Source organism: Penicillium bovifimosum (assembly GCF_028826915.1).
Source record: "Penicillium bovifimosum strain IBT 22155 chromosome Unknown utg000005l_segment0_segment0, whole genome shotgun sequence".
Lineage (NCBI taxonomy): Eukaryota > Fungi > Ascomycota > Eurotiomycetes > Eurotiales > Aspergillaceae > Penicillium > Penicillium bovifimosum.
This window is the reverse complement of record NW_026622714.1, coordinates 1,707,800-1,729,657: the sequence shown is the minus strand read 5'-3', so window position 1 is coordinate 1,729,657 and position 21,858 is coordinate 1,707,800. Positions and strand designations below refer to the sequence as shown.

Below are 21,858 nucleotides of genomic sequence, written 5' to 3'. Positions count from 1 at the left end.
CTATCCCGGACGGGAGATTGTACTAGTAGTCGAACCCAGAATGCACACCCATCAACCGACCCTGATACCGCTGCATGATCTCACCAGTCCGCACCATAACACCAGCAGCAAGTGTACGTATCTGCTCCTGGGGATCAGTAACGGCCGAGCTAGGATCAGCCCGCGCAGCAGAAGGCGGCGTCCGGTCGAAGACCTGAGAAGCCCACTCGCGCAACTCGATCACCTGCGTTGCACACTCAGTAACAAGGCGTTCTTCGCCATTCGAGCCGGACGCAATATTCAGATCGACCACAGCAAGGAAAAGCGATAGAAGCGCAGCTGTTACGGTTGGCTCGCTGGACACCGCGGCTGTGTGCAGTGATAAGAGGAGGGAGAGGGTTTCGTGTGTGAGGACAGAGAGGAAGGGGGTGTGAGGGCCTGCTGTGGAGAGGATGAGGGAGAGCGTTTGTAGGAAGAGAGTTAAGAGATGGGGGATGAAGAATGGGTTGTATGAGGACGCAGAGGACCTAGACAAGGTTAGCATCAAAATCGTATAAGTGAGATATGGCACTTACGAGGAGTATTGCAGCATCATTGATTCGAAGCGCCCGTGTAGTGGGAAGAAGAAGCCTTCAGCAAGCACCTTGTACAGATCCTTTGCCGTGGACTTTTGGCGCTGAGCTTCACGCTGATTTCGTTTCTTCTCGACTTCCATGCGTGAAGAGAAGGTGCGCACTTTTAGAGCATTTGGGCCGGACATTGTATCTGCTGCAGTGGCCGCGAGTGGCTCCAAGGACGCGTGAGACAATTCCCTGGTGAGCGTCGCGATGGGAGACTCATCTGTGCCTGAATACATCGCCTCGAGGGCAGGCGGAAGCCGCTTCGATGGGAATGACGTATCATCGGTACTCGGGAGGCGCAGTGCTTTGGCGTCGGCTTCGCCGTTGCCCGCCAACTCGCGAGCACTCAGACCCAGCGCTGTGAGAACAGCAGATCGTTGGACCTGGGAAAGATCTCCATCGAAGTATATGGCAGTGAACCAGCGACCCATTTTGAGTGGTTGAGATACGATCAATGCGATCATGCTCTGTAGGCGGCATTCATGGAATGAGGGATGTTTGTTGTCGTTTTGGAGACCTACGATGGTTAGAGCAAGCTCTTCGATTTGCTCGGCAAGTTCGCTTCCAAATCCGATCTTGCGTCGAATCAAAGACGGTGCGGTGGTTATGGCGAGGTGATGGCGCTCAACATTCTCGGTATCCCTGAGAGCTGGTATCAAGTCACGAATATACCTGACGCTGTTAGTGAGATAGATATAGGCAAGCAAACCGTACTTACACAGGTGCTGTGGGCTTATTCCGTTGGACCAAGGTGGGATCGTCATCTGAATCGTAGGCATCATCATCTGGCCTTTCATAGGGAATCAGATCGTCGGTTTCATCTTCGTCGTCATTACTGTCCTCTATTTCTTCAATAGCAACAATCTTGCTTGTTTGTGGGCGGAAGGACGGCGCTTTCGGCTTTTGTGCTGGCTTAGAGCGGACTGGCTCAGGTTTTGCGGGACGTGACTCTTGTAGGAGTCTGATGAATTCAGGAGAGCTGACCTTGTCCTGGACTTGTGTCAAACTCAAATACCAGAGAGCTTCCTCGCTCCGCATTTCCTCCAGGTCAAATTTCAGCGCTTTGCCTGGTTCCTCGATGAGTTCGGATATTCCCATTCCGACAATCATGCCAAGAAGCCGTGCTCTGTTTGAGGATGCCGCTAGTCGATTGGAGACTGCATTGAGATATGCCCCTGACCGGCCTACCTCCTTCACCTGCGCTTGGTCAAGTCGGTGAAGGTGGCCTGCGGCAATGAGAATCACTTGCGCAGTTGCTATTCGAAGTTAGTACTTCGTGATATCTATCTGAAGAATATCAACGAACCATTCTGAACCACGCTTGGAAGATGTTTGATAGAGAACTTGTCTCCAAATTGCTCAAGACTGCGTATAAGCAGTGCCTTCAACAGGTCTGTGGCAGTTATTAGTTTCTCTTTGCTTATCTTCACTGAAGTAGGAACACATTACCATCGCGGTTACTGAACGTGGCCAAGAGTCCACGACGTAGTCCTAGTGTGTTTATCGAGCCACCTTGTGACTTTGAGAGCCATTCCACGACTTGGCTTTCCAGGTCTGGCTGGCACGAAATGATGGCGGAACACAAAGCTGCCACTCCTTTGATAGGCTCTGCGTAAACGATTGATTGACCGACTGCTCCAGGTTGATCATCGGAGAAATATTTTCGCTGGACGTCTCGGAAGATCGCCTCCACTAATGCAATCTGCTCCGTCCTTTTGAGATGAGTTAATAAAAGCCCGAACCTTGCTGGTGAGGACTGTTCAAGAAGTAGACCCAAGTAGACTTCTCTGGCAACCTGATCTAAGAGATATTAGCTTGAGGCCCAAGTACAGATATCACCGTATATTCACCTGTATAACCAAGGCTTAAAGCTCGCCCAGTCAGCAAAGCAACCGAGACCCAATCGCTTCCATTATCCATGTTCAACTTCGCTGCCATATGGGAAACATTTCGTCCAAGCCATGATGCATATTGTGAGCCATTTCCAACCCAGGAGAATGAAGTTATCGAGCGAGACTCATCAACCACAGTAAGAGCTTCAGCTGCTGTCGATAAAATCTTGCTGGCAGCACCAAGCGATACAAGCTCTCTCCACGTGACTTGTTGCCGGGTTTTGTTGTCATATATGACCGAAATGTCAGAGAAAAGACGGAATAAAAAGTCCGTTGGTTCTAGCAGGGCAGCAAGCACAGCCAAGAGATCCCGGATGCCGAGTTGGCTGCTTGAAGCTTGGGTTTGCTGAGCAGAAGCCCGGGCAGCACTGATCAGAGATCGTAGTTGAGCCACTAAGGACCCAAGACCCGCAACACTGCTAAGGCATCTCAATAGTGCTGCTCGAGACTTGGCGTCTTTCCCTTTGCTATCCTTTGCATCCAGCGATGTCCAATGATCTGGAATCGTGGTGCTGACTAACAATTGGAGGATCTGGGCTGTAATGGGACCTGGAATCCGGAGGTTGAAGTCCCTCGTAGCCTGGGGTTTGCTGTATGGATCAAGGGCTGATAGAATTGCGGAGAGCTGCTCACGATCAGGATTGGATTTGAGTAGATCTATAATGTGGCGTGATGATAGATCTTCAAGATCCAAGTTCTGCTTTGCTGGCGGAGCGGCACGAGACTCAGATGCGATCAGGGCGTCTGAGTCCCGCTTGATAGTTTTGACTGCCGTTAGAAGACCCTCCATCTTTGAGCTGAATATCACTTTGGGGATAAAGAGGTGTTGTGCCTGAGGTGAAGATTACTTAGGCGGGCCTTTTCATTAGTCAGCCGTAGTCAACCGCCCACGCGCAGATCAAGTTGTCACCTCAGCCTTTCATGACCAGTGACTTGATTGCGCTTCTGATCCGACCAGATAGTCGACTTGTATCTTACCCAAAGTCAGTAAGTCACTCTAAACTGGTTCACTCTGCCCCTTAACTCATCACAACGAGCGTTGACCCGTGGGACGCGGTTTGATACTGTCCCTATTCAGGATATTCACTTCCACCAGTTGACGGTAAACACGATACTACCGAAATGGATGTGGACGTGAATACCCCAGGTGCCCCGGAAGCCCCGGTATATGTTGATCAGCAAGGTCGATGGTGCGTTGGATGATCCTCGAGACCTCCCGTCATTATCACTCTAATACCCCACAGGAAGCACCTTCACAACGTACTAAGCAAACGCGGACCTTTTACGGATGAGGACTGGACTCCTGGCCCGGAGACTATTGATGCTCTGGAATCTTCTAAAATTTTGTAAGTGATGTATCCGGACATGGTACAGTCTCCTTGCTAACACTGATCCTAGGGTGATGTTTGTCTACCTTGCAAAGTAGCGGTGATATTCACAGTGAACTAACTGAGTATAGCGGAGCCGGTGGACTAGGATGTGAGATCTTGAAGAATCTTGCATTGTCAGGATTCAAAGATATTCATGTCATTGACATGGGTATGTTGTTCAACCCATGGTGCCAAGACCAGATGCTCACAGACGACAGACACCATTGATATCTCAAATCTGAACCGGCAGTTTCTCTTTCGCCATGCAGATATTGGCAAGCCTAAAGCTAAAGTTGCCGCCGCTTTTGTGCAGAAGCGAGTGAAGGGAGTCACCATTGCACCCTATGTCGGAAAAATCCAGGATAAAGATGAGGACTACTACATGCAATTCAAAATTATCATCTGTGGCTTGGACAGTATCGAAGCTCGACGATGGATCAATGCCACACTAATCTCGATGGTCGATATGGAGAACCCAGAGAGCCTGAAACCACTGGTTGATGGTGGAACTGAAGGTGCGAACATCTTCAGATTCGACCCAGAAGATGTTGCTAATGTGTCAAACAGGTTTCAAAGGCCAAGCCCGTGTCATCTTGCCAACTCTCTCATCCTGCATCGAGTGCCAACTTGATATGCACGCCCCTCGCCCAGCAGTCCCTCTCTGCACCATCGCCACTATCCCACGGCAACCCCAGCACTGCATTGAATGGGCGCATCAAATCGCATGGCAAGAGAAGCGCAAAGATGATACGTTTGACAGCGACGATATGGAACATATCTCATGGGTATACAATGCCGCCTACGAACGAGCCCAGCAATTCCATATCCACGGCGTCACCTTCCAAATGACCCAGGGCGTTGTCAAGAATATCATTCCAGCCATCGCATCGACGAATGCCGTCATTGCCGCCTCCACCACTTCGGAAGTGCTCAAGATAGCTACTGGATGCAATCCATATCTGGACAACTACATGATGTATGCCGGCGAAGAAGGGGTGTACACTTACACCTTCGAGGCGGAGAAGAAGCCCGACTGTCCCGTATGCGGAAACCTTGCTCGGAAAATTGATGTGGATCCCAACATGACCCTGGGTGAATTTATCGACAGCCTCGGAGAGAGGGCCGAGTCTCAATTGAAGAAGCCTAGCATGCGCACTGAGGAGAAGACCCTCTACCAACGCTTCCCACCCCAGTTGGAAGAATCGACCCGACCGCACTTGAAATTGAAGCTATCGGAATTGGTCGAGGATGGGCAGGAGATTGCTGTCAGCGACCCAGCCTATACCATTGACTTCCGGTTCCGCCTGAACTTCAACTAAGGGTAATATTGCCATGTCTCATGTGAGAATTACGAAAATCGAATATTTTACGACCGGGATGATTAGCCTCAGTTGTTGACTGTGTATGATTTAATAAAAGCTGTAGGCCTCTTTTCTAAGACAATTAACACATCCAGACTCCAGCCTCGTGAGGCGAAGCCCTGATCACTTTTCGTAAATGTACAGCGCAAGGGCAGCCAAAATATCCAACGCCAAAGAATGCATAAAAAGGTGTAGCAGATAGCAGATTCAGTGCTTAACCCACCAAATCGGCCAGACCTCTCTTCCACCGGTTGCACTTCAACTTCATAACCTTGACGGCCTCTAGGAAAAGCATGTCACTCTCGAATTGACCGGTGCTTTCCACGTTGAAGATGAAGTGATCGCGCACACGTCCCAGCTTGACCTTGCCTTGGAACTCATCGTGACGCAGACACTCCCTGCTGACAGTATCGTTGAATGCATCCTTCACAACAGCCTTCTCCTCGCCAGCGTGGCCCTCGTATCCGCTTCCGCGCTGTGCGGCCTCTTCAGCAGTGACACGCTCAAGGCCAATCACACCCTTAGGGAAGCACTTGGCAAACTTCTTCGCATCCTCTCCAAGGATGGGGCGCACGATCTGGATATCCGGCAAGAGACGGTATGACGCAGTAGCTACGGGCGAAAATTTGGCATGATCGGCACCGATACCCTTCTGGCAATGGAGTTCCATCTCAATCTTCTGACCGGGGCGGAGCTTGGCGATCAGGATGTCCGGGTTGACGGGTGCGATAGCACCATCGCCGACGAAATACTGCTCCTGACGGCCGACAGGCATGTACATAAGGTCCTTAGCGTAGACGTTGGAGTTTGTGTACAGGATGCGGGGATCCTTCTCGTCCGGGTGTGCGTGCTCATTTCGGTAGCATTCCACGTCGAGATGGAGCACAATGGTGTTGAAGTCGCAAGGGCCATCCTCCTCCACGCTCCCGTCTTCGGAAGCCTTCTTATACCAATGCATCCAGTTAATTCCCTCCACGGATCCCTTGAGCGGGATAAGGCCCAGTCGTTGTGCGAGCACTTCGTCTTGGATGACGGAGGTGTTGTTGTGAATGAAGCAGTCCTCAATGGCGATTGTGGGAATCTCGGCCATGAGGATACGGCGGAAAGCATTGGCGACTGCGGCATCGAGTCCGATCAGCGAGAAGGAAGCCTCGAACCGTTCGTTGCGGTGGAATTCAACACGGAAGTTCTGTTAAGCAAAACGGTCAGAATGAACTGAACTATGAAGCATTTGGCTTCCCGGTAGAATATCAGAACATACATTCTTGAACTGGTCGAGTGCCCAACCATGCGACTCTCCGGGCCAGTGGCCAGGAAAATCTGTGGAGGGGATATCTGTGACGGTTTCCGCATTGATGCCGATGATCTAGGACGATTAGTATGCTGAGCTGCATGTTATGATTGCTGTAGACTTACGCGGCGGCGCTGCAGCTCCTCCTGCGAGGGAACAAGAGGCGCCATGGTAGGCAACTATAGAGAATCTGGTGAAGGTTGAAGGTAAAATCCGCGATCACCGATAAGAGAGATTTCTCGATCCAATTTTCTGGTTTGCCTGAGGCATTAAGGCGGGTCTTTATTCGGTGCGCAAAAAATGGATGACATAAGCAATAATCTGGAAGCAAAGCATAACACTAACCTCAAATTAGCCTAGCGTATGGTTAGCGCCAACACACTTTAGTGGCCCCTCCAAGCCAACCAGCGCACGACTGATGACCCGGCAGCTTTTCACGTGACCAACCAAATTGCGACTCCCGACTTGAGACCTTCAGTGAGGTTCCCATTCCGTAGCGAGCCCATATCCACCCATTGAATGCGCCTGGATTGAGGACCATCTCTCCCCCTTTCTCCCTTGGACCTCCCAACTCTTCATACTCAATGGCCGCTTCTTTCGCCCGCCTAGCGGGTAATGCGCCTAAAAGGCTCTGTCTCCGCCCCTCCTCGCTCAACACATCTATTCCTCGTTCCCGGTCGATAACCACCTCTGTTCCTCGTCGTCACGCAGAGGCTACTAGCTACCAGGCCACACGACTTGTGCCGACCGACCCGACTTTCACCTCCATCGCCAACAAGGGTGCTCCCGAGGACCCCGATGCTGCTGGACTTGAATCCGAGGCCGAAGGCCTCGACCGCAAGATTCGTCACTACACTGTCAACTTCGGACCTCAGCACCCCGCTGCTCACGGTGTGCTCCGATTGATTCTGGAACTCAATGGCGAAGAGATTGTTCGCTCCGATCCCCACGTCGGTCTGCTTCACCGTGGTACCGAGAAGTTGATCGAGTACAAGACTTACATGCAGGCCCTGCCTTACTTCGACCGATTGGATTACGTTTCCATGATGACGAACGAGCAGTGTTTCTCCCTGGCTGTTGAGAAGCTTCTGAACGTCGATATTCCCGAGCGTGCCAAGTGGATCCGCACCATGTTCGGCGAGATCACCCGTGTCCTGAACCACCTCATGTCTGTCTTGTCCCACGCAATGGACGTTGGCGCCTTGACCCCCTTCCTGTGGGGTTTCGAGGAGCGTGAGAAGCTTATGGTGAGTAGTCGGGAGCTGCGGAAGTCATCGAAAGTTTTAGTTGCTGACACTATGGGTGCTTTAGGAATTCTACGAGCGTGTCTCCGGTGCCCGTCTCCACGCCGCCTACGTTCGCCCCGGTGGTGTTTCGCAGGATCTTCCTCTCGGCCTCTTGGACGACATCTACCAGTGGGCCACTCAATTCGGTGACCGCATTGATGAGACCGAGGAGCTGCTCACTGATAACCGTATCTGGAAGGCCAGAACCCAGGGTGTCGGTGTTGTCAACGCCACTGATGCGCTCAACATGAGTTTCACCGGTGTCATGCTCCGTGGCTCGGGTGTTCCCTTCGATATCCGCAAGTCGCAGCCCTACGACGCCTACGACCAGGTCGAGTTCGACGTTCCCGTCGGTGTTAACGGCGACTGCTACGATCGTTACCTTTGCCGTATGGAGGAGTTCCGTCAGTCCCTCCGTATTATCCACCAGTGTCTCAACAAGATGCCCGCGGGTCCTGTCCGCGTCGAGGACTACAAGATCTCTCCCCCTCCCCGCGCCGCTATGAAGGAGAACATGGAGGCTCTCATTCACCACTTCCTGCTCTTCACCAAGGGTTACTCTGTACCCCCCGGTGAGACCTACTCAGCCATTGAGGCCCCCAAGGGTGAGATGGGTGTGTTCCTTGTCAGTGATGGCAGCGAGCGGCCATACCGCTGCAAGATCCGCGCTCCCGGTTTCGCCCACTTGGGTGGCTTTGACCAGGTGTCTCGTGGTCACTTGCTTGCCGATGCTGTTGCAATTATCGGTAAGTTAATGGTTACTCCTCATCTCTTGCCACTTTTCTAACGACTTCTTTTTAGGTACCATGGATCTGGTGTTCGGTGAAGTTGATCGGTAAACGGTATTGTCTACGCAATAATCAAATGAAATACCAAAATCGGAGAAACCTTCCCACCCTCTTAGATATGTGTTAAGAGGAAAAATCAGAAGGAGAGGAACCTCTTTGATGTGGTCTATTACTCCTGCATCTTTCGATGGCGGCCAGGGTGTACCAAATGCTCCTTCTTCCCATGGCGTTGTGCTATTATATCTTGTCATTCTCCTTTGTGTCTCTGTTTTTTTCTCTCTAGTGCTAAACAAGCCCTGTGTATAGTGAACATCCGATTCTTGAGCTGATTCTTTTCCAGCGTAGTGATACAACTAGATCATTTTGGCTTTCATACATTGGCCAGCCCTGGAGACTCTATCAGTTCTCAACCACTGACTTTCCCACATAATTATATCCGTGGACGTCAAGCTTCAGTCCTTAGATTTCAAAGTCAAGTGCAAGCAAGCCAGTCTTTAGGTACATGAGAGCTCCTCAAGAGCAGGAATGTTCACTCATTCTACCTATCGACCACTTCACGCCTCATTCACAGATGCACTCTGGTCGTGCAGTGCCTCACCGCCTATCTTCAAATCCGAAGAAAGGTCCTCGCTTGAAGAGAACTCCGCCAACACTGGGATCTCCCTTTCCATCATCAAAGCGAAGTTCAACATTCGCTCCGGTGGGCATCACCTCACTGAAGCACTCCATATAGCAACCCATCCACTCGAACCACCGCTCCAACTTCTCCGACGGTATGGGCTTGTCGTAGAACAGCTTGCCTTCCCAGTCCGGCCGGAAGACCCATTTAAACATCGTCAGGTTTGGACCGAGGGTATCCCAGAGATCGAGGTCCGGCTGGTTCAGCCTTTCACTAGACTGGGGACTTGGTGAAATGGCCACCACGTTTCTGATGCGTTGCAGGTTTCGCTTGCTGAATGTTTCCCTGAGGGCCACCTCGCCGCCGCTGGTCAGATGGATCTCGAATAGGTTCTCGCCATAAAGGATGTCCAGACACTCCTCGGTCATCTGCTTGCATACTTGAAGGATGTTGATCCAGTGGGGTCTGGTGTTTGCAAACTTGTCTTCGGAGAAGGCTGGGTCGCGGGTTGATACGACGGGTTCAATACCCCAGGGTCGGTACTTGGTGTTGATTACCTTGATGGCGCACTTTTGGGGGACTAGGTGGCTGTAGATTTGGAGGCGTAGCTCGGCGGGGAGGTTGAAGAACGGTGAGTTGGGTCGAGATGGTGAGGAGTAAGTGGAAAGAGAGTCACTTGAAAAGCTCGAAGGAGTCGATGGAGATGGGGGAGTTGGAGCGTCCTCCATGTGGGCTGGTGGGCTTTCCATTGAGGAGTCACTTGCAGTTGCGGGAAAATCCATCTTTGCGTGGATGTGACTTGGTTAACTGTCGAGGTCGTCGGTGATTGAAATTGTAATACACCGAGGGAAAGAGTTGATATTGTAGTTCATCAAATCTGAGATCGATTTTGAGGAGAGACCTGCTGACTGCAATGAAGGGGGGAGAGTGACGAGGACTGTAGAAGGAGAGGGTGGAGGAGAAGATATAGGAAGCTCAGAGATGATATTGTCCAACAAGAGTTGGGCAGAATGAACATGACAAAGTAAAGAGACAAGCAAAGCTCTGATTGCCTATTTGGAATATTCCGCTGTTGTAACTGAGAAGGTCCACCCAAGGCCTCAACTGTGCCTTCCGGTCTTCTCACAAGGCAAACTTCTGCATCTCCCTCTTCTCTTTGTATCCCCTATATAACCTCTTGTGTTGCTCCAAAAGAATCAAAGTCGCCATAGTCTGCGGTCCCAACCTTACAAAGCCAGGTGTCCACCCCCGGAACACCCACCTCGGTCCCTCACTCCTCGTGAGATCTCTAACCACCTGCAAAATGTTCAGCTTTCCGGAAGACCCCATCAACTGAGTCTTTATAACATCGATCGGACTGCACAGCGTTGTAGCAACCAAAGCCGCCATGAACGATGCGGACAGATGCAATCCCGGATGATCATCACGAACCCCGGTGGTTCTCACGATCAGATCCCTGAAACTATCATAAGATGCGAGCTGGCAACTGGTCATCATGCCACAGCGGAAGGCATTAGGCCACAGTCCCTGCCCAAAGGCCCTCCATCCTTCCTGTCGCCTGATCTGTCCCCAGGCATCAAAGATGTGCCGGTAATTGCGACGAAGATGAGGGGGCAGGGAACCGTCGTTTTGCATGCGGATGTTGCCTATATCTGAGGAGTTGCCGAAGATTGCTCCAACAAAGCCGGAAATACCAGCCAGCAGGCCGAGAACTGGTGGGGAATTGGGAATGTTGTTTGCCTTTGCTTTTTCTTTCAATGTCTCGTAGAGACCGATGCGGACTGAGCCGTATGTTACTATTGAGGTGGTGAGTATGTGATTCATGGAATGGGTAGAACCAGATATGGACTAACATTGTCTCATGAATCCTGCTGAAAGCTTGAAACGTGAGTACTCTATACCCGATGATATGCATCGATTGACTTACGCCATGATAAAGAGCCGATACGCCCTCTCCCCGAACAATTCGAAGGCAAGTGGTGAGTGTCCCGGCTTTTACCTTACCAGGCACCATCTGCATTCTGACTTTGACTATTCTTTGATTAGACTTGGGGTTTGGGAGGCCTGGTGCGTATCAACTTACTCGTATCCAACGGGTGAGAAACAAGAACCGCCATGCATGATGCAGAGCCCCCGAACCACTTAGGGTAATTTATTTGGTGGGATATGTCTTTTGGTTGACTCATTTTGAAATAACCAACGAGACTTTACTCATCATATCTCCAAGTTTACCCCAAAAGATTCGTTCTTATATCTTCACGCATTGGCATATAGCCGAATCGGAGCTCATCAGAAAGCCGGTTAGTGCGGGGATTGCCGAACAGCATGCACACGTACATGAAGCATGTTGGGATTGTCAATTCCGCGAAGAAGCCGCTATTTATTAGTAAGGACGGCCCTGGAATAGCACCAGATTACTTTCTGCCAAACCGTGAGGTGAGGTCTCGGGTACAATGCCCATTGCCCAACAACTTCTTGAGGTTGTATAGAAATCCACATTCGGTTAGCGCAGTGATGTCTCCGTACTGTTGATAGGCCGTGTCAATGGCGCTAACCGATTCAGGCTAGTTCCACTGCCGGTGGATAACCTCACCTTTCCTAGCTTAAGTAGACGGGACGATGGCACGAAGAACGAACAACCTCATATCCATGATTAACGAGGCTATATGACGAAATAGTGTGTAAGTGTACAAGAAAAACGGTGGTATCAGGCAAAAAAACACAAGAAAGGAGAGGGAAAACATCACGCCCCCAAAATCTTGCCATAAGCATCCTCAACCTCCTTCGCAATCTCCAACAACGTAACGATAATAATCTGATGCGTCACATTAGGAAGCTTATCCCTCTGCAACCCAATCCACTCCAACGGCGGCGTAGCCTCTCCCATATCCCGCAGCTGCGGCGTCTCAATAACCGGCGGCTCAAGCGCCGTATAGGTATACTTAGACTGCGGGACATTGACGACAGCCGTGATCTTCTCCTGCTGCTCAGAGCTAGCGCCACCACCCTCAGTACTGCTCCCCGGACCACCGGTAATACGCAACGCGGACGGCGGCAGAGGCTTTCCAAGCCGTGAGGCAAGGGCCCGCGAATGCGTCCCCCACATATCGCGGATGAAGCTGATGCGCGAATAGTTCCAGCCAACGTCGACTTTGCCCTCGAAGGTGCTGCGGAAGATGTAGTCGATTTGGTGGGTGCCGGGTGCTTGCCAGGTCTCCATGCCGGCGACTAGGCGGGGTACTTTGAGGATTGTACCCCCGCGGGAGGCGGAGGCTCGCTCGGCAATCTCGTCGACGGATAGATCGTCGAGCTGCGCAGAGGTGGGGCGGGTGATATCTGATAGGGCGACGCGGAGTTGGCCGAGGGTTAGGCCGAGGGCGCTGTGGATTTTGTTGTCTTCAAGTGAAACGGCGAAGCGTGCGTCGGCGTCGTAGGCATGTACTTTGAAAATTTGGTTGTCGAAGAATGAGCTGGGGAATGCCCCGAGGTTGACATGGTGGATGTTCACGACAACTCCGGTGTGGAGGGAGATAGGTGCTTTCTCGCCTTCGTCGTCGTCTTTCTTTGTCAGGTCTTTGGCGTTGATTTCGGGGTGCTCGGCGACGGTAGATGCCTTTCGTTGGAGATATCGTTCTACGTCGCGGAGTGATGCCCTGTAGGCTGCTTGGACATCCTGAATCAAGCGCTGCCACGCCTGGAAGAGCGCTAGTGTTTGCGATGCTGTGAGAGAGGTGCAGAATACTTGGAGTTTGTCGCCTTCCAAGATACTGAACAGGCGTTGGCTCTGCGTGCCGGATGTATTTCGAACATTGTACATCAAGAAATCGAACATAGAGATTTGTGCCACCAGGAAAGGTTGATAGTCGAATGACACCTTAGCTTGCAGGTGATGGAAAGCAATACTGGCTTGAATTAACGGTGTTTGTCCAGCTTCGCGGGAGTCCTCGGGCCACTCGATGGATGTGTGAATTTTCAGTTTTCCAAGTTCGACAATTCCACTCATGCGACCCTTGCTCTCGATTGCAACTGAGCTAAAGTTGATACACATGTTCTGCTCACTCTCGGATGTCTTCCTGGTAGACATCCATAGATCGACAATTGCAAATTGTGCTTTGCCGAGCGTTGAGCCCAGATCGAGCTGAATCTCGAGTTTCTCAACTGCAATAGTGATATTCCAGGGGAATGCGGACGCCGAAGCAACCTGCTGGTATCGCTGCACTATGTACGGTTGTGGTTCAGATGGCTCTGGCTGGACGGTATCATTCGGATTGGATTCACTGTCGGCAGGAAGCCAAATTTCCTTGAAAAGCAAAGAGTCTTGGACTTGCTTAGCGTTGACAGCGACTTTCATTGGGCTGACCCGCAAAATAGCCGACATTCCGTTCTTTCGACCGAGATGCTTGCTGTTCATCAATGACAGTACCAGGGACTTGACCTCAAAGCTTGCGGTCGATTCATTGGAGTACACGTGCTTTATAGAGGCTTCCAAGCTGTTGAAAGCTACAGAGAGAGCAAGGAACCGACCCTGCTCCTCTGACAGAACCGTATTTACGGTCACGTAGACACTCTCGAACCGCGCAGTAGCTGCGACTCTTGCAATAGGCTGGCAGCTCAAGCTGAACTCCTGTTTGCAGAACAATAGCCCCAGGTTCACCTTGCACCGACCAAGAATACTAGTTGGATCATCGGCACCAAATCTGTTTTCTTGCATCAATTTGTGTGGCTGTAACATTGCCGCTGCAGATGGTCTCCGAAGCTGGTTCGGCTGGTTGCCCATGATCTCCTTGACGGTGGCGGTCATTTGCTTCACAAGCGGGACGAGAGTTGGGTACAGTGTGTTCGTAGAGGGATCAACCTTCAGCTCTGCATTGAGTGCGGGATCGTCGGTACCGTTATCCTCAAACTGAACCTTGACGGCTACTCCCGGTGCTCGGAGAGTTGCCGTTGTCGCGGAATCTGCTTGGACATATTGGCCATATTTCGCGTCGGGGAGCCGGCTGCTCTTCCATGAGGCTGCCAATAATGTGTGATGATCGTGGCCAAGTTTTCCTTGAAGCGTAACTGTGGCGCCTGCGAAGTCAACATCAATGAGAAGAGAGCGCAGTCTTCTATTGCCAAATAGGTTGCCATCCTTGTTGAGACTGGTGTTCTCGGGAGATTCTGCCCTGGTTGCCCAAACAGCCTTGCCTTCCCGAAGTGCCTCACTTGCGGTAGCGATTGAATCTCGGATCATACTGGCTGGAATGATAAATCCAGACGTGGCGCGTATATCCAGAGATTTGCCAGCTGCCTGGAAAGCAAGCCATAGCTCCTTTCCTCTCGAGGAATACGCCACATTGAAGACCAACTCTGGCATAAGCGCGGAATTGAGCGAGCGCTTTGTGCTGTCTGCTCCGGATGGAACCATCTGAAGCTGCATGTTTTCAATTCGAAGCTTGGCTGCATTCTTCTTCTTGTTGGATAGTTCAACTCGCTGGATTGAGAAGACCAAGTCCTCCGGCTGTCGGCCGGACTTGCTGGGCATCGTTGTCATATTCCAAGCGACCTGAATGGTCCGGAATTGCAGCGAATAAAGAGCATTGAGGAACGCTTCCGGGGAGGATTCATCGTTGACTTGGATCCTGGGAGCATCGGCCGCCCCCTCTTGTGCATCGGGATGGCCGCGATATCTGAGTTTTCGAAGACGCTTAACTTCATGGGAAAGATCCAGTGTCTTAATGCGCTCTTGTGTATAAACGGCAATGTCTACAACAAGAGCTGCCGTCTCAGCGAATAATTCAACGTCAAACTTGTCGCTGGTGAAGTGGTAGGCTCTAGTGGTCTCTCCGTTTTCGCGGATCCCGGATGTTGCCTGAAGCTTCATTCCGGCAGAGAAGCCGCCATATGAGTGACTCCTACCCTTCTCCTGTCTTCGAAGCTCGAAGGTAATTTGGGAGGCGTCGATATTGAATTCAGGATACTCCATACAATATCCCTGGTCTAGTCCGTTGTGTAGTCGCATCCGCATCATCCCAAGGCTGAAGATCATCTCTGCAGAGTAATCCTTGCTACCAAGACCAGGTGCAATGGCATGTATCTCAAACCCTGCCATTGTGACACGGGCTTTGTAAAGAATCTCCTGGCTATCAGATGACGCCTTGGGTTTTGGAGGTTCCTTCTGGAGTGCCAGCACGTCTTCCAGATGCGACTGGAGAACATCCACATTTTGTTTGAGATCGGAGATCAAGTGCGAGACATCAGGTCCCGTCAGAACGGCGAGAAGGCTGCGCACAGCACTAGCCTCCAGGCGGATGAGCTCGATTGTGACATCTACTTCCACTTCCTTGCGTTCCGAGAGGTTTGCAAGAACTCGGCCGTTGACAGGGGGTATTTCCAGAATGGACAAAACATGGAACTTGTCCTCTTCACCCGACACGAACATATGTGAATTCTTCTTCACATCAAAGTCCACCTCAACCTTGGATGCCTCTGCCGGCATGATTGACATGCGGGCCACCTCGCCAGCCACAACGTAGCTCAGAGATGGAAGAAGCGCAAACCTCAACCGGTAATCTTCTAAGAACGCTGCCACCTGGAATGTGTTATGAGTCGGTTTCTCCAGTCCGCCGCCCGAATTGGACTCCGGCTTTGGAATTTTGACACCTTCAAGAAGCTGTTGGATGTATCTGACCTCGTCTGCGATAAGCCTGTCTGCTGTGTGTGCCAAGCTGACGGGGTCTTCTTTCATGTCATAACGCAGCTTTCTACAGGAGCCAGCGACCTTCCAGTCATGCCTGTGTTCATTGTCGTACTCTTCCGATGCAAGGGAGAGGTACATGTAGGGGTCCACGATCCTTGACAGCATCAGGGAGGTCGATTGACTTTGAAGCTCAGATGAGCATCCCGCAGCACTGAACAGTAAAGCGAGGTCCTCGTGCTGTAACTGTGTGGTACCAAGCGACTTGTGGACTATTGATCCACGGAGGGCTTTCGCTACCAGAGCAAGTTTAACATTGATGCCATCAAGAGTGAGGGACCCGAAGTCAGTGCCAAACACAATCTGCAGCTCGGTCGGTGTCTTCTTCTGAGTGTTGTCACTAGGAACATGACCCGGCGAGGATTTGAGTGTAATGTTCGACATGACTTTGACTACTCCTTCGACAAGATCCAAGATTTCCCAGCGCAGCCTGAGGATCGCTGATCCACAATAAGACTGCACGGTGAGGAGCTTCTTGCCATGCCCATCCTCACCTTCCGGCAAACCGGGAACCGATGAGGCAACAGTCGACAAGTTTTCTATGATCAAGTGGCTTTCTCTGGGGCCAGGATCCAGGGAGAATCGGAACGTTTGGACCGTGGATGATAGTGACATGGAAGGCTGTGGGCTGTCTCTTTCAGCAGCGAGCGGCCAAACGCGACGCATGACATAGCTTTTTGCTACATGTGCCAGGTCCCAGGCTCGCCAGCGGTCAAACCCAGACAATACAGCTTCCTTCGCATTCGCTGCCACGGGAAGGGTGTCACTCAGGCACTTCCGCTCCATCTCACGCTTCTGGTCAGCAGGTAACGTCTTGTAAATCTTGCGAACCCGAGATATAATTTTCCATGAGTCATGCTGCCGTAGATGAGTTGGAGCAACCCTGATCACGTAGGATATGCGAGCAAGGAATATCGGATCTGGTATGTCAGTCGCCGATTGGGTGAGAGAATAAATGAGGCACTGGAGCCGCGCCTCGCTGGATTTTGAAAGCTGCTGGAAAGACGAAGCGACAAAATCAAACATGGTCGTAGCTCGACGAACGAGAAATGCAAGACGCTCCACGGATTTTGCTGACGTGATTGTGTTGAATGTTCGCATATGAAGGTTGGAGCGGATGGTGGGTGAGGTGACCAGCCAAAAATTCAGATCTTCCAAATGAGAGTTGAAGACGGCTTTCTCGTGAAGCGCATCCGCTCTACTGCCTTCAACAGCAACTGAGACGTGATCTGCCGCCGCGTGAAGGGTCACACCTTGTTTGAGACCTTCCAGCAGATCGCCTTTTTGGCGATGGATCTTCCTCCGGAACTCAGTCCGCAGACGGCGGATCTCGATGCTATATTCATCTCGGAACTCGATTCGGCTGTTGTTCGGGGCCTCGGACATGTCAACTAGTCGTAGTTGAATCGCAGGAACACGAAGAGCAAGAGATGTTGTGATCTTCGGCTGGCTCATGGCCTTGTCGTAACCAATGATATCCGATATCACATCTTTTTGAAGGGAGTCGATGATACGAGTAGGATTCTTCGGCTCTAACCCATCCAGCAAGGCAGCCAGACTCAAGAGGAACTTTGGTGTACAAAAGCCTCGAATTCCATGCGGGAGATCCAACGCTAGATTTGTGTATTTGGTTTGGTCATCGTCAAACGTGAGATAAACGGATTGTTGGTTCATTGCAGGATCATCATTCATCATATTGTCTGCGTCCGCGTACGGCAATGGAAGCTCAGATGTATCCAGACGTAGCTTGTAGTACGAGAAACCCGGCATTATCCACGGGTTTGCGTCTCTTGTCGTGGAAGACGGCGATGATGCTGCGCGAGACACAGTGTCTGCATCATCCCTCGCTCTCGAGACAGACCAGCTTTGTCCCCGAGTGGGCGGGAAAGGTGGTGGCTTCGACACCTGATCTGAGACTGGCCCGGGGCTGTTGGCAGCGTGTCTCCGGACACTCCTCAGACTTGACGTTTCCGACTCGACAAGGAAGCTCTTTGCGCTCCCAGTGGAACGCGTCCCTATAAGTTCCCGATATGATGGTGCACTGACAGAGACCATTCTCCCATGGATGGGTTCAGGCATTGAAGGTATCGCGATCGTTGGAGGGAAAATGTCACCGTTCGGAGGAAGCGTGGAGATTGGACGTGACTCTTCCCAGTCAAAAAGCAACCATTGTGCCCTGTGAGTCCGCTGATCATGGATTTTGATATGTTCTTGCTGAAGTCGTCGGCCTTCCGCGATGTCTGATTTACGCAGAGCCATCTTCAACCCAAGCGTGAGCTTGAAGAGTCCTATGGGTGAGACCATCTCTTCTGCTGATAGATTTGACTGAGTAACGGACTGACGATCAACGGCAGCAATAGAGATATCCGGAACGAGAAGGCTCATCCGTTTCGAGAATTTGGTGTTTGCCCAGTCGTTGAAATTCACATTCAATGGCTGGGTGCTCAAAATCACAGCTGTCTGGTCCAGAAGCACGGAGACGTGAATCGAGTCAATCTTCGCTCTCAAGAAAGTCACGTCGAATAGAAGCTCTGGGAACAGCGTTGGCAACGCATTTTCCTCGTTATCAAATGAGAAGTCGAATGTCTTCAAAGACGAAGTTAAGCAAGCCAAAAATTCGGTGGAGCATTCCCCAACGATTCGTCCGACGTCGAAATCCCAATTACAGACGTATGTCGGTTCAAGGGGTGGCAAACCAAACAGGCGATGGCCGTACACTGAGCATCCATCTATGAACAGCTGGGTCCCGGAGATACTGGAGGTGCCATCCGACTGTGTGCTCTCTAGATCAATTTTGAGGGGAGCGAGAGAGAATTGCAAGTCCATATAGTAGTTGGTGAAGCGTAGATCCACCTCGAGCGACGCCGCACTAAGTCCCATACACTTTGAGTGATCGTAGATATCCACGGGAAGCAAAGCACGGGGGCTGTCAACAGTGACACGCACAAGAACATCCAGATCATTCGACTTTCGGTTTGGATTGGATCCGGTGGGGTTTGACGGTGGCTCGTCGGCGTAGACGAGCTCTTGATATTCTTCAAGGGTCTTGAAGTGCATCTCCTCTCCGAAATAGTTTTCTCTTACCGTCATGAAACTCTTGATCAAAAACCCAAAAAGGCATAGCCGAGGTGAATGTCCATCGACATTGAGCACCAGCGTGTCAGTCAACTCTGGGGACGTTAACTGGAAATAGTTATAGGAGCCATCAATGACCACACTATCCAGAGTGCCCATTGATTCTTGGGACAGAAACTCATGTAGAGTATCCCAGAGTGGAGTTACGTAGTCCACGCCGCCGTCTCCAATGCGGACTCGGAACTTGATGGCATTCTGTTCAGGCTGGTATTTGTTCAATGGTATCATGACGTTCGATTCCAGGCGCTTGCCTTTGATAACAATGAATCGGTTATCCTCTAGATCTGAAGGGTTGCTGATGATGTTTCGGTCGTTGACATTGATGAAAAGTTGGAAATCAGTGAAATTGAGATCCAAATCATAGATGAAAGGCACAAATGTGTAGTAGTCTGAAGGCGGTCCCGAAGCCCAGTCACTCACGAGATCCGTAAGGAGGAAGATATGATCACGTAGGAGAAACAGCTGTAGATTCTGGCTTTCGACGGTAAATTTCCAGGAGCGGAGACTGTTCCACGAGAGCGGATTCGACAAATCGCAAGTGACTTGTTGCCGAGGACATTGCCAGAGCAAGCCATGGTTGATACTGGATGACAATCTTGAATCTCGCAAGTCAAGGGAAAGTTCATTGCGAAATCCTGTGCTGGAGCCCACCATGTCCATGGTATAGTTGATAGTGGAATCAGATGCAACACAGAGGGAAAGCCACCCAAAGGGGCGTATTTCAGGGCCAAGATGGCCCTTGTCGCCTTCCTTGACTCGCCCCTTTTTCTGATCATTCGGCTTCTTCGCCCTGGATGTGCCAGCAACAGCATCAGCACGGCCTTTCCACTGCCAATCCTTGGAGGACTCTCGTGTGGGAATGCAAAGTGTCAGTTCCTTGGTGATTTCCACCCGCAATATGAAAGCTGTGCTCTGACGCAAAACACCAGGTGCTAGTTGTTTTGTAGGTTCACTGCTGCGGTAGAAGTTCGGGAAGAAGATATTCTGCAGGCCGATCCTCTCCCTGTCAGCCCAGGGTCCGTAGTTGATCGTGCCTCCATCAACTTTGAGGTCAATACCCCATTCAGGGGAAAGAGCGCAATTGATATTGCTATCCATTGGGTGAGGTTGATCGGCTGACGTCGGTTGAACGACAACGCGCCCAGGAATGTCCCAGAAATAGGTTATCGTCAAGCTAGGGCTATCCAAGATGGTAGAATACCGGGCATATTCAACTGAGGTCCACTTCTCGTGATCATCTTGGCTGTGTTCGTCTAAATATCGGGAGAGACCGGTCCAGCGGACTTCAGGGAACTCTGCCTGACTCCGTGGCATAGTATCAGCATGCCTGGGATTGACATGGAAGGATTCCACAGACGTCTGGAAGTAAGGTACCAGATCCCGGATGCTGTGCCACACCTTGCGTCTCTGAACTTGATAGTTGAAGATACTTTGTGGCTTTTTCTTCGATCCAGGCTCCTTCTTTCCCTTGGCAGCTACTGCTTTGGCGGACGCTGACTGATTTCGTTTGAAATCCGGATTTATTCGCATTTGGATCACCGGATTATCGAATTGAAACGAGAATATCTGGCGATATAGATCAAGAGGGCCCGAATCGGAAGCGTCGACGGTACCCGTCCCAGTGTCAAATGTCGCTGTCAAGACAGATCGGGTGTGCTCATTGCCCATGACAATAGCTCCTTTCTTGCAATCTATCTTCACTGGTAGGAGTTGCAGCATGTAAGATACAGGGTCGGATAGTTCTGACTCGCGGACAGTAGCCCTCTGTGAATCGATCCCTCCCCTCTCGCTCATGCTTTGTTCTGACATGGTTTTCGTAGTTGGCTGATGGCCAGGCCCATTGTGGAAATCGGCATTGCTTCCGTCCGGATGTTCAGCCGTCGCGCGAGACCCCGGTGAATTCGAGCCGTCCTTGTCTACATCAGAATCCTTGGGAGAGTATCCAAATCCAGCAAGGATACTGTCGTAAGCGGGTGTCCGGTTGTAGATGAACCATTCAAGACCATAGGTGTTGACCGTGATCCGGCACGGCAGTTGGGTGGTCTTCTCCATGCCACCTTGTTCTCCCAAATGATCATCTGAGGCATGTGCATGTTTCTTCCCCGAGGTATCAGTGGGAAGAGCCGTCTTGCGTCGGACCCCTGTCAAGTCATTTCGCTCAACTGTACGCGTCCAATACCGCCATGTTATGAATCCTCCATGGATAAAGACCGTCTCGTTCACCCCATGGTACCTAATGCCCTTGAAGAAGATTCTCCCGCCCAGCAAGGATATCTGGAGCGCATTGATATCGACATATGCGCGGTAATAATGCCAGGTGTATGCTCGGATTGCGTAGGAGAGGACGTTCGCAAAGAGGCGATTGAAGTAAAGCAGGAAGAACAGAGCACTATGAAGACCATTAGCGTAAACCAGACATATTGGACAGCCCAAACTTACAGGATGCAACAGACAATCAGTTCCAGAAGAAAGAACCTAAACCAGTTAGCATACCGATCACTGCGCAAATAGCGATTCCATACCAATTGAAGCTCGGGTCCGGCGTCAAGAAAGTCGATGTCAAGCTTGTACTGGCCATTTCGCCCCGGCCAACATGGACAGCGTCAACGCGACAGAACGCGAATGACGAGTCAATAGCGACCTCCAATCATCAATACCAATGTGGCTCGATCGACTGTACTGGAAGTCGCAAGTTGAGAAGACTGTTTGGACAGGCCGAGAGCGGTGTCACGAGGTGATCGTCATCGGATAACAACGCCTCCTCATTCTATGCCAACATTT

At 51.1% G+C, this 21,858-nt stretch overlaps 7 protein-coding genes across 7 annotated transcripts; 2 read left to right on the top strand and 5 right to left on the bottom strand.

The window, feature by feature from the left end:
• Nucleotides 1-22: 22 nt before the first annotated feature.
• N7515_005825 (telomere length regulation TEL2 family protein) lies at nt 23-3,281 on the bottom strand (the record flags this gene model as incomplete). The annotated part of the gene is made up of 6 exons (XM_056666569.1): nt 23-506; nt 555-1,271; nt 1,318-1,855; nt 1,906-1,992; nt 2,049-2,399; nt 2,450-3,281. 6 exons carry the CDS (start codon nt 3,279-3,281, stop codon nt 23-25), a joined length of 3,009 nt encoding a protein of 1,002 aa, XP_056520165.1.
• A 332-nt stretch (nt 3,282-3,613) lies between these two features.
• N7515_005824 (NEDD8-activating protein UBA3) lies at nt 3,614-5,180 on the top strand (the record flags this gene model as incomplete). The annotated part of the gene is made up of 6 exons (XM_056666568.1): nt 3,614-3,681; nt 3,736-3,837; nt 3,890-3,895; nt 3,951-4,030; nt 4,080-4,376; nt 4,429-5,180. The coding sequence occupies 6 exons, from the start codon at nt 3,614-3,616 to the stop codon at nt 5,178-5,180; spliced, it is 1,305 nt and encodes a 434-aa protein (XP_056520164.1).
• A 256-nt stretch (nt 5,181-5,436) lies between these two features.
• Nucleotides 5,437-6,683, bottom strand: N7515_005823 (DNA-directed RNA polymerase core subunit RPC40; the record flags this gene model as incomplete). The annotated part of the gene is made up of 3 exons (XM_056666567.1): nt 5,437-6,411; nt 6,484-6,588; nt 6,639-6,683. 3 exons carry the CDS (start codon nt 6,681-6,683, stop codon nt 5,437-5,439), a joined length of 1,125 nt encoding a protein of 374 aa, XP_056520163.1.
• Nucleotides 6,684-7,097: 414 nt separating this feature from the next.
• On the top strand, nt 7,098-8,638 carry N7515_005822 (NADH-quinone oxidoreductase subunit D; the record flags this gene model as incomplete). Its single annotated transcript, XM_056666566.1, has 3 exons — nt 7,098-7,760; nt 7,825-8,545; nt 8,601-8,638. The coding sequence occupies 3 exons, from the start codon at nt 7,098-7,100 to the stop codon at nt 8,636-8,638; spliced, it is 1,422 nt and encodes a 473-aa protein (XP_056520162.1).
• Nucleotides 8,639-9,181: 543 nt separating this feature from the next.
• N7515_005821 (uncharacterized protein) lies at nt 9,182-9,988 on the bottom strand (the record flags this gene model as incomplete). Its single annotated transcript, XM_056666565.1, has 1 exon — nt 9,182-9,988. One exon carries the CDS (start codon nt 9,986-9,988, stop codon nt 9,182-9,184), a length of 807 nt encoding a protein of 268 aa, XP_056520161.1.
• Nucleotides 9,989-10,328: 340 nt separating this feature from the next.
• Nucleotides 10,329-11,392, bottom strand: N7515_005820 (uncharacterized protein; the record flags this gene model as incomplete). Its single annotated transcript, XM_056666564.1, has 4 exons — nt 10,329-11,002; nt 11,060-11,084; nt 11,134-11,237; nt 11,290-11,392. 4 exons carry the CDS (start codon nt 11,390-11,392, stop codon nt 10,329-10,331), a joined length of 906 nt encoding a protein of 301 aa, XP_056520160.1.
• Nucleotides 11,393-11,949: 557 nt separating this feature from the next.
• N7515_005819 (uncharacterized protein) lies at nt 11,950-21,655 on the bottom strand (the record flags this gene model as incomplete). Its single annotated transcript, XM_056666563.1, has 3 exons — nt 11,950-21,466; nt 21,517-21,552; nt 21,600-21,655. 3 exons carry the CDS (start codon nt 21,653-21,655, stop codon nt 11,950-11,952), a joined length of 9,609 nt encoding a protein of 3,202 aa, XP_056520159.1.
• Nucleotides 21,656-21,858: the final 203 nt, after the last annotated feature.